The sequence below is a fragment of the Dendropsophus ebraccatus genome, chromosome 1 (assembly GCF_027789765.1).
Source record: "Dendropsophus ebraccatus isolate aDenEbr1 chromosome 1, aDenEbr1.pat, whole genome shotgun sequence".
Lineage (NCBI taxonomy): Eukaryota > Metazoa > Chordata > Amphibia > Anura > Hylidae > Dendropsophus > Dendropsophus ebraccatus.
The window spans coordinates 20,289,228-20,303,661 of record NC_091454.1 but is presented as its reverse complement, the minus strand read 5'-3'; the positions used below and the strand labels follow the sequence as shown (position 1 = coordinate 20,303,661).

Here is a 14,434-nt window from a genome sequence, read left to right as displayed (position 1 = left end):
AACAAAGGGGTCAGCCATGATTTACCATCACACCCGACCCTTATTACCACAGACATCATCTGTCAGTGGTTGTTTGGGGGAGCCCCACACACCTTATACAGGTGACCGAATCCGCTCCAAACCGCAAATTCAGCCATCTAAAGTACTGGATATGGGAAGGTGGAGGGGGACCACCCCAAAGACTCATAGTTCAGGTAGCTTGAAAGGGATGACAGGTTCCCTTAAATATTTCTAAGCCCATACGCAAAGCTATACAAACCTTCCCTGTGATACGGGTAATAGTCCACGGTTAGCTGGCTAAACGACAACTGCATGGCTCCTCCGGTAATCCTCCTGTCCAATACTGTAAAACAATTGTAAAGAGTCATTATACATGCAAAAAAGAGGAGACAGGTGTAACAAATGTACACTATAAATTTATATTCAGGGGACTCAACCTCACATAGATACCAAATATAACCTCTCCTATCTCTCATGGGGGGGGGGGTAGACCTAACTACTATATGGAGGCACAAATGGTGCCTAAGTACTATATGGAGATTGCATTGAATGGTCAACATCTGTATACATGCAAGTAAAGTTCTGCATTACAAATCTACATGCAGATTTATTCTCTCACCTGCTGGGCACCTACGCAAAATAAGCAAAAGAAAAAAGACTTTGGAGCGGTCACCTTTTTCCTTGGAGTGAATGTCATCACAGATGTGCAGATCTAGGTGGGATATAACTAGATGATAGGAGGTTTCCTTCACATCGAAGTCTCGGAAGAGCTTGAGGATGGCTTGGTTCTGCTCTGCGGCGGCCGGGGTTTGCTGGGTCTTTACTTGCTGGGTGCTGGTGGGAGGCGTCCAACTCTGAATAGGTTAAAAAGTTATCATTAAACAACAATTAAAGGGAGGGGGGTTATCACGTTCAGCAACTAAAACCATGAACGGAATCCAGTCACCTGTGCGGGCTCTGCGGAGGCGGCCATGCTTTTCCTCTGTGCTGTGGACTTCTCTATTGCTTCACTTAGGGACTTGGCATACTGGACCATAGCTTTCAGCTGGGAGTCAGTCAGCACCCACAACAAGTCGTCCAGTACCAGCACCAGTTTGGAGGCCAGTACGTTACAATCTTTTAGCTGTGGAAAGAGAAGATGCATTAAGGGTATAAACCCACACACCGTATATGCAGCGTATTTACTGCTGCGATACGCAGCAAATACGCAACAAATACGCAGCACATTAGATCTAAATAACTGAACACAGCATCAAATCTAAACCATCAAATCTGCTGCGTATTTGTTGCGTATCTGCTGTGTATACGGTGTGTGGGTTTGTACCCTAAAGGGGTTATCCAGCGCTACAAAAACACGGTCACTTTCTTCCAGAGACAGCACCGCTCTTGTCTCCAGCTTGGGCGGGGTTTTGCTGCTCAGTTCCATTGAAGTGAATGGAGCTTAATTGCAAACCACACCTGAACTGGAGACAAGAGCGATGCTGTCTCTGAAAGAAAGTGGCCATGTTTTTGCAGCACTGAAGAACCCCTTTAAAAACAAGACGACAACTCTCCATTACTGACAAAACATTGATAATCCTAACTGCTACAATATTCCTGGAGCCAGCCTCAGGGCAGCCACAATTCACAATGCATTTCCCATTTTGGCCACTAGGGCACCAGGGATACCCGTTTACTACAACGTTATGGCAGGTCCCGATTATGTACGTATGACCATATGACATGCATATTTTTCACCTTTAAGGGTGCGTTCACACCTACAGGATCTGCAGCAGATTTGATGCTGTGTTCAGTTATTTAAATGAAATCTGCTGCAGAAAATTAGCTGCAGATCCTGTAGGTGTGAACGCACCATAAAGGAGTATTCCGATCAGGTACAATACACGTTAACCCCCACCCCCTTCTTCCACTCAAACACAACTTTTCACTTGTAGTTGTCCATAGTGAGTAGTGAGACTAACAATTCATTCTATAATTGTTACTATTTTTTCAGCCTCCTTCCCCCAGTTCTGAGTCTGACACTTTCTGCTGAAGAAACCGAAAACTGTGCGTCTCTACTGGTTGGATGCCTCTGCACTCTGTAGTGCCGGGAATGTTAATCTGAGGTGAAGTTTTTAGTGACATAACAGTGATTATCCCTTCCAGCATTACAGAGTGCAGTGGTAGCCGGCCAGAGACACAGTTTACCTGAGCCATCTCAGAAGGGAGGGGGGAGGAGGGGGAGAGAACCGCTTACACGGTTTTCTGTGTCTTCAGCAGAAAGCAGCAGCTCAGAACTGGGAGAAGGAGACTGAAAAGATAATAATAAAGTAGCTAAGGAATTGTTAGTCTACAGCAGGAGGGATGTTTCAGCATGTAATTTACCTGAGCGGATAACCCACATCAAGCATAACTGAAGGAGCAAATTATGGGAGTGATATGGGTCGGCTTTTACTGTCCTACAACTTTTAAGCCTCTATCCACTATGTTTTACATTACAGATTTACCCTCTAAGTAAATTCTGCAGTGGAAGAAAAAACAGATATTAACAGTGAACAAGATGACAGATGGCGGGAGCAAGAGAGATGGAGATTCCCGGGCCGATAGAAGGAGAAGAAACAGTCGCACTCACTCTTCTCTTCAGCGTGACTCTAATTTTGGACTGATTGGTGATCAGACGGACGGGTGCGCTCATTATTTCATGCTCGCTGCTCTGGATGGCATCTGCTTCTATCCGGATCATCTGCCAGTTGATTTCTTTGAATGTCAGTACCTAAGACAAAAGAAGAAGAAGAGGTCCATCATGTTATCCATCTCAGGGGAAGAACACTACAGGACTATGTTCACAGGATCATATCCAACAACATGGTATAGGACTAGGCTCACGTGATCATACATGGTATAGGACTAGGCTCACGTGATCATACATGGTATAGGACTAGGCTCACGTGATCATACATGGTATAGGACTAGGCTCACATGATCATACATGGTATAGGACTAGGCTCACAGGATCATACATTGTATAGGACTAGGCTCACAGGATCATACATTGTATAGGACTAGGCTCACGTGATCATACATTGTATAGGACTAGGCTCACATGATCATACATGGTATAGGACTAGGCTCACGTGATCATACATTGTATAGGACTAGGCTCACATGATCATACATGGTATAGGACTAGGCTCACATGATCATACATGGTATAGGACTAGGCTCACAGGATCATACATTGTATAGGACTAGGCTCACATGATCATACATGGTATAGGACTAGGCTCATAGGATCATACATGGTATAGGACTAGGCTCACATGATCATACATGGTATAGGACTAGGCTCACATGATCATACATGGTATAGGACTAGGCTCACAGGATCATACATTGTATAGGACTAGGCTCACATGATCATACATGGTATAGGACTAGGCTCACAGGATCATACATGGTATAGGACTAGGCTCACATGATCATACATGGTATAGGACTAGGCTCACATGATCATACATGGTATAGGACTAGGCTCACACGATCATATTCACCAACATGGTATAGGACTATGCTCACATGATCATTTTAAACATGGTATAGGACTACTGTACATTCACATGATCATATGCACCAACATGGTATAGGGCTATGCTCACATGATCATATGCACCAACATGGTATACGGCTATGCTCAGACGATCATATTCACCAACATGGTATAGGACTATGCTCACATGATCATATGCACCAACATGGTATAGGACTACTATACATTCACATGATCATATGCACCATGCACTTTTCTCAAGTTTGTAAAAATTAAGCCAACCCCCCCCCCCCCTCCTCCATGGGCATGGGAGAGGGGGGCAGCTGTACAAAGAGGGTGAATTGCTTTATGATCACATCCCTATCCCTAGGGCCCATTTTTATAAATATTTAAAACTTCACCATGAATGTTAAAGGGGTTATCCAGTGCTACAATAACATGGCCACTTTCCCCCCTACTGTTGTCTCCAGTCAGGTGTGGTTTGCAATTCAGCTCCATCTACTTCAATGGAACGGAGTTTCAAAACCCCACCCAAACTAGAGACAACAGTAGGGGGAAAGTGTCCATGCTTTTGTAGCGCTGGATAACCGCTTTAAGGGGAGGGGGACTTCATTGCCAGGGAACATCCTCACATCCCAACCATCAGTATTGTAGGCCCCTCAGAGTCTACCTCCTGTTTGATCTCTAGCATGTATCTTCATTGGCATGACTACAAAAAAGAAGAGGTAAGCAGAGCTGGGCCCTATAGAAGACAATCTATGGAAATGACCCCTTAAGAGTCGGTGGGTGAACAGCACAGTCTCTCTCGATTATACTTTTTACACCTGGCGTGTCGCACTTTTTTATTCTTATTCCGGGTGGGATTTCGACCAGATGCGCTTGCTTTTTCCTAGATCTCAAAGAGATGAGAGAGGAGCTATGCACATGTTCTGGCGCTAACCCAAAAAGACACGGTACTGGCAGGAAGTGGCCTCTACAACTCAAAGCATACACTATAAAATTACAGAACAATCCCTTAAAAGGGGTAATCTGCTCAAACATAACTTTTCAGATGTTGCTGCCCATGGTGAAACTAACAATTCCTTCTATACTTGTTATTACCTATTCAGTCTCCTTCCCGAAGTTCTGAGCTGCTGCCTTCTGCTGAAGACACTAAAAACTGTGTGTGAGCTTTTCTCTCCGTCTCCCCCTCCTCCCCCCTTTCTTCTGAGACGGCTGTTGTAAACAAGTCTCTAACTGCAACTTTGTAATGTCGAAAGGATAATCACAGTTCATCATGAGTTCATCAGCAACTTGACCGCAGAACAAACATCCCGGCATTTTAACAAAGCTTTAAAGTTGCAGATACTGCCTGCCAGGCACTTGTTTACATCACCCGTCTCAGAACTGAGAAGGGGGGGGACAGAGAGAAAAGTTTACACACAGTTTTATGTGTCTTCAGCATAAAGCAGTAGCTCAGAACTGAGGGAAGGAGGCTGATGGCTTGATGCTCTGGCATCTCCATCTCTCAGCGGGAGCACAGCTCCCCCCTCACCCTCATCATAATGTAGTGATGTACAGTCTAGTGTTGGAGGACTGGTATACCATGGACAAGACAAACATGTTAAATGCAGGAAAGACAATCTGCTGCCACCTCTGTCCATGTCAGGAACTGTCAAGAGGAGGAGATTTTCTATGGGGATTTGCTGCTGCTCTGGACAGTTTCTTTCGTGGAAAGAGGTGGCAGCAGAGACCACTGTGTCAGACTGGAAAGAAACCACCACTTCCTGCAGGACTTACGGCAGCTGATAAGTACTGGAAGACTAGAGATTTTTAAATAAACATATATTACAAATCTATATAATTTTCTGAAACCAATATCTAGAAGTCTGACGGTTTCTTATTCATCCACACTGGGAAAAACACTATCGACAAGTCTTCCTTTTGGTTACTTTTAATCACTTATTTCTAGGTTTACTGTTCCTTTAAAAGAATCCGGTAGATAGATTCCCATCAGCGCGATTTTCATGTGAATTCTCCGTACTGTACTGAGTCAATAGAAGAAAAGGGCTATACTGGGCATGCTGGGATCCACACACAAAAAAAGAAGCGTTACCCTACACTTGTTCAGTACTATGTAAAAACCTACTAAGGGTTTTAGGTTATAAAAAAAAAAAAAAAAATCCTTACTGTCCCATAATGGTTAAACGGTTATATCTTTGCGCTTTGCAGAAATATTATAAAAATAAAGGGGGAGATTTATCAAACATGGTGTAAAGTGACACTGGCTCAGTTGCCCCTAGCAACCAATCAGATTCCACCTTTTATTCCTCACAGACTCATTAGAAAATGAAAGGTGGAATCTGATTGGTTGCTAGGGGCAACTGAGCCAGTTTCACTTTACACCATGTTGGATAAATCTCCCCAAAAAGCCTAAAGTTTTGCCAGTAGATTTCACATAACCTAAAGATAGAACAGCAAAGTGACCAGCTGTAGCGAGAATCGGCCCTTTACCCCTTTTGGTTGCCCCCCTTACCTCTCCACGTTGGGGATCTTGTATCCGGGTGAAGCGGAGGTCGCTAAGCTGCCAGTTTGCGTTCACACTGTATATCCTAAGCTGAGACAACTCGAAGGAAGCATTGAAGGCCTTGGCCCGAATGCGGATACTGATGGAGTTCACTGACAGGGAGATTCCTTCCACAACCTTCTCAGCAAATCCATATTCACTAGAAGAAAAAAAATAAGAAAATTTAAGTGATTTCAATAAACTAGGTTACATGCAAAGTCATCATCACGTCTGAGAAGAATGCACAATCTATTCATTTGGTGTCCAACATCGTACAATTCCTCTTCGTGGAATTGGGGCACTCGGAAGGGGGGAAGAATTGTAATGTTTTTAAGTCAACTGATTTTAGAAAGTTATACAGATTTGTAATTTACTTCTATTTAAAAATCTTAAGCCTTCCAGTACTTATCAGCTGTTGTACGTCCTGCAGGAAGTGGTGGATTCTTTACAGTCTGACACAGTGCTCTCTGCTGCCACCTCTGTCCCTGTGAGGAACTGTCCAGAGCAGGAGAGGTTTTCTATGGGGATTTGCTGCTGCTCTGGACAGTTCCTGACATGGACAGAGGTGGTAGCAGAGAGCACTGTGTCAGACTGGAAAGATACACCACTTCCCGCAGGACATACAGCAGCTGATAAGTACAGGAAGACTTGAGATTTTTAAATAGAAGCAATTTACAAATCTGTGTAACTTTCTGGCATTAATTGATCTGAAAACATTTTTTTTTTCCTCTGGAGCATCCCTTTAAGGTAGGCCCAGTGGGTGTCTGCTGTTACTGCTGCAGTGGATGGGGTCAGAGAGAACCACTTGAAGCTGAATTCAAAATTCTAATAAAAAAAATAAGCATAATAGGTGACTGGTGTTGCCAGTGTCATATTACAAGAAAAAAGGCAGAATAAAGTTTGCATGTAACATATCACTTTACCTTACAGTGAACGCTAAAAACACAAGACCCAAAAAAGGGGAAAAATTGTTTACAAACTAAAAATTTTCCCTAATAGTTCATATTTCTAAAAAGTTTTAAATACTTTTCTAGTGATGGCTATTAGAAGGTGAGGATTAAAATTGCATATAGTGTGTGTGTTATTTATATATACAGTATGGGGAGATTTATCAAACATGGTGTAAAGTGAAACAGGCCCAGTTGCACCTAGCAACCAATCAGATTCCACCTTTAATCCCTCACAGACTCTTTGGAAAATGAAAGGTGGAATCTGATTGGTTGCTAGGGGCAACTGAGCCAGTTTCACTTTACACCATGTTTGATAAATCTCCCCCATGTATTCAGCTCCCCCTAGTGGTGTCTGATAGCAGACAGGATTTTATTTTTTTTTACCCCTTATTGCAGTACCTTTCTAGCTATGTTTTTATGCAAATTCACACATATAAGTGGTGCCAAGTCTCATAAATAAATTGCAATACTACACTTCTGGTTCTAATGTGTGCCTGGCCTGAACATTAGTGATGGTTAATGAATGGACTAAAATACTAAAAAAAAAAATTAAAAAACTCTTTTTAAAACATACAATGTGGACAAAGGTCGGAAAACAATACAAATTACTAAATAACTTCCGTTTCGAAACATATAACCAGGAACACAAGACATATTTATGGCACAAGCAGTATAAGATTAGGTCTTAGATTAATAGTCCTGGTGAGCGTGCTGGCCTATACAATGACGGATGATACCTCTGCCGCAGTCATCTGTCCAGGAATACAGTCTTTTATGATAAATGGTTGGCACATCTCCACTAAAATCAATAGACATGTCATATGGAGGCATTTCTCAAACCTCAGCCCTAACATAGCTCAATGTAATTTGCATCTATGCTAATAGCCAAGCACTAGGGTATGTGGGGTGTAATATTTTCAAGAGATTTTAAAGGGGTTATCCAGGATTAGAAACCATACAGCTACTTTCTTGCAAAAAACAGCGCCACCCGTCCTCAAGCTGTGTGTGATATTCCACTTGAGCTCTATTCACTTCAATGGAACTGAGCGGCAATACCACACCCAAACTGAGGACAAGAGTGGCATTGTTCCTGAAAGTGAACAGTCATGTTTTTAAGCCTGGATAATCCCTTTAACAACAAATATTTATCCACTGGGGCAAAATCTGGTAACCCAAGTATTGGAGACCTGAGGTCGTACGTCTCCATCAGGCTCAAAGAGATGAATAAAGTGGCAGCATCCACGTTCAACCTACACTTAACTAGGAGACCCGTTCTCTTCATCAGTAAAGTCTCCGCAGTGGGACCCCCACCGATCAGAGAGTTGATGACTGTACAGAGAATATATCCATTCACTGTCACCAACCATAGATCTAACCATGCAAATTAGCTCTATTCCAGAAGGAAGAAAACAATTCATCTGAGACAGCTCATTAGCATAATGTTCCCATGGAGCATTGCCTGTAAAACCATATCTCCTCAATAAGAAACAGTACCCTACTAAGGCAAGTCTAAATCAGTAAAATTATTGCCTATTATCATAGGCCATCACTATTAGAGTCCTCAAGACCCTGAACAGTATACAATCTTATACTTTCTCATACAACAGACTTTTGTTTGACACTTTAGCGGCTGCTAAAATAAGCGTGTCCATCACAAATATATATATATATATATATATATATATATATATATATATATATATATATACGCAGTCATGTTTGTTTTAGCAAGTTAAACACAAGTCAATGAGATTGGGGGATGACAAGATTCTTATTAAATATTTGCATTACTAAGCACGTCAAACACCATAGATGAGCGAGTATCGGAGCACTTCTGCAATAAACAGAGTACGTATATGAAATTCCATAGTTTACAACTGAGGGGCCCAAATTCCAATTTAATCTGCTGCTCTGTATCTCCAATAGAGTATAATGAAAAGCCCTAATCCACAAGTAATCTAATGGGGAACGCAACACATTCATTCTCAGGTATAGTATACAAGTCAGATTCTCTGCATATCCTATCGAGGTGCCGTAATGTGGTGGAAAACCTCAAGTAGCCGTGAAGGGAATCTGTCAGCTTCATATTATCCTCATGAGATGATAGCGAATAGGTAGATAAAATAAATTATACCTGAGTTGCAGTGGTCTGGCTGAGCTGCAGCATGCATGCTTCCTCCCTCCCCCACCCTTCTGCTTTGTTTGTGCTGGAAGCTAACCCCTGTATATCAATCATGCAGAGATGAGAGGGGTCGATGAAGGAGACTCTCTACAACTCTTGAGCTTAGAAAGAAAACATGATTTTATAACTTTGGGCCCTATTCCACTGGACGATTATAGTTTGCATAATCGTTAATGATTAACAATCTCAAACGACCGCTATTGTGAAAGACCTAAAAACGTTCACTCATTTCCATGGAACGATAATCGTAATTGCGATTGTTTTTTCTTCGCTATTTATTCGCTATTGCGTTCGTATCTATTGCGAACGACCGAACGCCGTCTTATTAACTGCGAACGGTTTGCGAACGTTTTGCGAACGAGCAAAGATAAATATAGGTCCAGGTCTTATAACGCGATCAACGATTTCTCGTTCGGTCGTTAATCGTTAACTGCATTTCAACCGAACAATTATCGTTTAGATTTGAAAGATTTAACGATAATCTGAACGATAATCGTCTGGTGGAATATGGCCCTAAGTCATCAGATAAGAGACAGATGTCTTTTTTTTTTTTATTTGTACCAGCTTTCTGCCTATGTCTGCAGCTCTGAGCATGATATAGGGCTGACAGATTCCCTTTTATTCTGGAGATCTGTTACAATTACAAAAATATCAATTTTAAAAGAGAATGTGTCATCAAATCAACCTTTTCATATTTTTAAGATAAAAATTTTTTTTTGTCTAATTTTCCATTCTGAAATCTTGCAGTTTTCATTCTCACCACTAGAGCTAAAACTTAAGCTGAGACTTTCTGTTCTGTCTGTGATGATAAGGAGGAGAATGCTGTAAAGTGATCTGTACTGCATTACAGCAAAGGGAGATCCCAGCAGATATATAAGACAATAGAAGCTCAGCCTCTCGCTCCCCTGTACAAAGTGATTATGATGTCTCACCTCTGTCCAGAAGCAGTCACCAGCGGAGAGGGTCCGTTACAGGCACGCGGCTCTTCACATGTGCTCATTTCCATTATTACTTTATCTAAGGACTAAAGAAAGAACAGAAATTAGATTGGTTAGAAATTAGGTTGTCCAGGAAAAAGTCATTGATAACCTATAATTCATCCATGAGGCACCCCCAAAGATCAGCTGCTCGGTAGCCGGTATATAGGGCGAATAAGGCCGGAAGCAGCTGGCTCTATACTCCTCATAGTGGTGGTTCCATGTTACTGCAGCTTTGGCACCATATTCTGGTCCCTGTGATAATATGATCAGCTTTTTGCCAAGAATCCCTTTTTAAAGAGGCTATCCAAAGCAGACATTCCCTTAAGGATATAGTAGTCACTTTAGGAACTTTATGACTTCAAATGATTTGAAGGAAACTCTTAAAGGGATTCTCTATTTTAGACAAATTGTACTTATTAGAAGGGTTGCTTGACAATGAGCAGTTGTAATCTGTGATGAAACCTGACAGTGTTCTGTTTTCCCTGCAGCGCCACCACAGGAAAAATAAAGCATTACACAGTCTCCACTCATATAAAGGAGCTGTCTGTATAAGGGACAGAATAGGTCCTCCAGAGCAAGAGACACTCTTTGTAGCCACTCTCTACTTGAACCATGATACAAGGATCCTAATATAAGGATCCCCTCCCCCCTCTAGTATTAAAAAAAATACCAATAGGGTATATGAAATTGATATTCTAAACTAGACAAATCCTCTAAGTGGGGCGGAGACAGGTGAGACAACTACTAACCAGAGTAATTGGATGAGTCTTCAGCTTAGTCCATGGTATCTGCAAAACAAGCAAAAATAAGATATTAGTGATCTATTAAATGTGATTCAGCAATCAATGGTATATAAAGAAAGTGCAGACAATATAACCTGGTGGAAGTGTTGGGGGGGGGGTCCTACTGCAATAAAAGGACACACACTAGTCATCTCTGCTGTAGGGGGTAATTAAAGGGGAACTCCGGCGCGACCGTATTTTTCAATTGTCACTTACCTCCCCGTTTCCAGCGCCGGGTCCTGGATCGCGGTGTCCTGTAGCGGAGTCCCGCCTCGGCTGCTGAATGGCTGAGCTGCCTGGAGACGTCACGTCTCGTGCGGCAGCTCAGACCTAGAAGCGGCCGCAGGAAGGGGGTACGGGGCGCCGCGATCCGGGACCCGGCGCTGGAAACGGGGAGGTAAGGGACCTCCGCCGCCCATAACCACCCCCTCCCCGGAACTGAAAAATACGGCTGCGCTGGAGTACCCCTTTAAGCATTAGGTGGCACCTACTAAAGTGAAAAGTAATTTTGGCAATATATGGGCTGAGGGTCCATTGGAGACACTTAAGGGTACTCTGAAAATAAAAAAACATTTAACTCAACACATGTCAGAGTTTTATATAGATTTGTAACTTACTTCTATTCAAAAAGTCATGCAGTACTTATCAGCTGCTGTATGTCCTGCAGGAAGTGGTGTATTCTTTCCAGTCTGACACAGTGCTCTCTGCTGCCACCTCTGTCCATGTCAGGAACTGTCCAGAGCAGTAGCAATTCCCCATAGAAAACCTCTCCTAACCTGGACAGTTCCTGACATGGACAGAGGTTGCAGCAGAGAGCTGACTGGAAAGAATACCCCACTTCCTGCAGGACATAGAGCAGCTGATAAGTACAGGAAGGCTGGAGATTTTTCAATAGAAGGAATTTATAAATCTGTTTAATTTTCTGACACTAGTTGGTTCGATTTTTTTTTCCTTTGGGGTACCCCTTTAACATAGTTTTCTACCATTACTAATAATATATATATGTGCCAATTAATGAATTACCTTCATATGTCCTAACAGTGTACACAGGGCAGAGATATCATTGTATGCAAGCCTCAAAGTGTCCTCTTATGTGACTGGGACTTTGTTTGTTGATGTGCAACTTATTAACCAGCAAAAGCCTGGACATCCCCCCTTTTTCTATTGAAGGTCATTGAAGGGTTTGGTTCATCCTTTGGATAACTGTCTGGGTTACAATGAGACTGCAACTAGACACGCTGTAGGTAGGCCCAAAATATAGATGGGGAGGCCGGGGTCACCAAAGGGAAGAATGGGTGAAGGACTACGGGAGAAAACTGAATTTTTGACCTGAGTAAGGGAAAGAAAGAAGTTGTCCGGGCAAAATTAACAAAGGTCACAGATCACGGTGGGGTCCGACCTGCGTATCGGGCCCCTGGCTTATGTGTTATGAATAGAGCCAGGGCAGTGTTACATGCTGTGGCCTAATCAATCCTATGGGGCTGAGAGAAAGACCTGAGTAAGCTGTAAGAGCATTGTACTCTTACAGCTCTTTCCGTCCATAAGAATGAATAGAGCCACAGGCCCGATACGGAGATCGGCAGAGAGGTATGGAGGTAGGATCCCAGCGCGATCCCTTACTTTCCCCTATCCTGTGGATAGGGGAAAAGTTGATTTTGCCCGGACAACCTCTTTAAGTAGCTTTTTTTTTGGTTTGGTAACTAGTGTTGTGGGGACTTGACTCCTGGCATCTGGAGAAGTTGGATGCCACCTAGGGGGTCCTGGAAAACATGGATACAGCTATAGCCAATTTCTCAAGATGTTGGGAGTCAAATGCCGAACATTCAGGTACAGAGAACGTTGCTAAACCCGAACAGTTTGGCCTCTCCGCTTAACACTATAAACAAAAATCATGTCAAAAAGGCCACCGCAGCTCAAATCCCACTCTAGAAAATCTAAAAAAAAAAAAAAAAAAAAAAAAAAAAAAAAACTCAGTAGAGTTGATACAGCAAAAGGAGGGTTGGGAGTCATCTGGATTGATAGAGATGCCATGCATGACTTTGGACTCACCCGAATAGCAGCTTTGTTGCAGAAGACTTTATTGATGGCGAGCCAGGTAGGTAGATCCAACATGTTTTGCAGCACATCTTCATCTAGTTCCAGGTTGGTCAGCTGACCTTCTCCTTTAAGGGTGCTGAGGTTGATTTTGTCAGGAGACAGATTCTTTGTGAACCTAAAAAAAAAAGAAAAGAAATTTTTTAAGATTTTACCAATATTACACAATCCAAATTTGACATTTTATCAATTTCCTTTTGGCCCCCCCAAAAAAAAAAAATTCACTAAATAAAGGGCACAAAAAACCCTCTTACTTGAACACTTGGACTACTATTATAAATGAGAAATATATACATTAATGTGCTTTAAAGGGGGGGGGGCTGTCTTTTAAATCAACTGGTGCCAGAAAGTGCACAGATGTTTTCTATGGGGATTTGCTGCTGCTCTGGACAGTTCCTGACATGGACATAGGTGGCAGCAGAGAACATTGTGTCAGAACATGCAGCAGCTGATAAGTATAAGTATCTGATAATAGAAGTAAATAATAAATCTCTGGCACTATTTGATTTGAAATATATTATATACACACACACACTATATATATATATATATTTTTTTTTTTTTTCTTTAATTTTATTTCGTCTGAACTTCCCCTTTAACAGATCATTCCTCCACCTCCAATATAGGTGGCTGCAGCAGGAGCTTCCCCCATTCTCTAGTACAACGTATATGATCACTGGGGGTTTGGACACTGGGATGGCGCCTGTTTGCAAAATAGACCGCTGCAATTTAACGGTTTGATGGTGAAACAATCCCTTTAAGCCTTAAAGGCGAATTATATTAAACGGTATAGCCTAAAGGTTATGTCCTGGTAGCATCCCCTTTAACTTCACTAAAAGACGGAATTCATACTGTATTGGCTAATGAGCTGGATGGGGCCACAGTCTGATTGGAATCGGCTAGCCAGAAATCAATATGGAGGCACTTTACTGTAAGCGTGGCAGAAGCGATCACTGTCAGTTGTGATTTATGTAACTTTGTAATAAAGAAAAAAAAAAAAAAAAAAAAGTCATTATGAAGACAGGAGAAGAAATTGTTTCCAAAAATAAATGTAAATGCTTCTATAATTGTCTGCAAGAACTGGTTCATCATGTAGACATCTTCATTAGAGAATCAGATCTAGTCGTGTAATCAGACGTAAGTCACAGCTGAGAACAAAGAACGTTCCTACTGTAGAATAAAGTATTCTCTACAAAATCATCGTGCCAGCACCCCAGCTGTACAGCTGTTAGGGTCCCACACTACACAGTAAATGGGACAGGAAGCAGTTGGCTCCGTGCACTGTGTAGTGGTGGTGATGTGTAACTGCAGCTCAGCTCCTGTTACAGGGAATGGCAGCTAAGCTGCAGTACCCAAGTTCAGCCACTACACACTG

The 14,434-nt window shown here is 42.2% G+C and overlaps 1 protein-coding gene across 1 annotated transcript in view; it reads right to left on the bottom strand.

Moving 5' to 3' along the window:
• BLTP3B (bridge-like lipid transfer protein family member 3B) overlaps window positions 1-14,434 on the bottom strand; it is a 62,993-nt gene that overhangs the window by 29,521 nt on the left and 19,038 nt on the right. The window contains exons 2-9 of the mRNA XM_069968728.1: window positions 13,015-13,177; window positions 10,933-10,971; window positions 10,136-10,227; window positions 6,042-6,231; window positions 2,612-2,752; window positions 947-1,123; window positions 674-854; window positions 260-343 (exon numbers count right to left, since the gene is read on the bottom strand). Of these exons, the coding sequence (XP_069824829.1) occupies window positions 260-343; window positions 674-854; window positions 947-1,123; window positions 2,612-2,752; window positions 6,042-6,231; window positions 10,136-10,227; window positions 10,933-10,971; window positions 13,015-13,177 (1,067 nt within the window). The remainder of the gene's footprint in view (window positions 1-259; window positions 344-673; window positions 855-946; window positions 1,124-2,611; window positions 2,753-6,041; window positions 6,232-10,135; window positions 10,228-10,932; window positions 10,972-13,014; window positions 13,178-14,434) is intronic.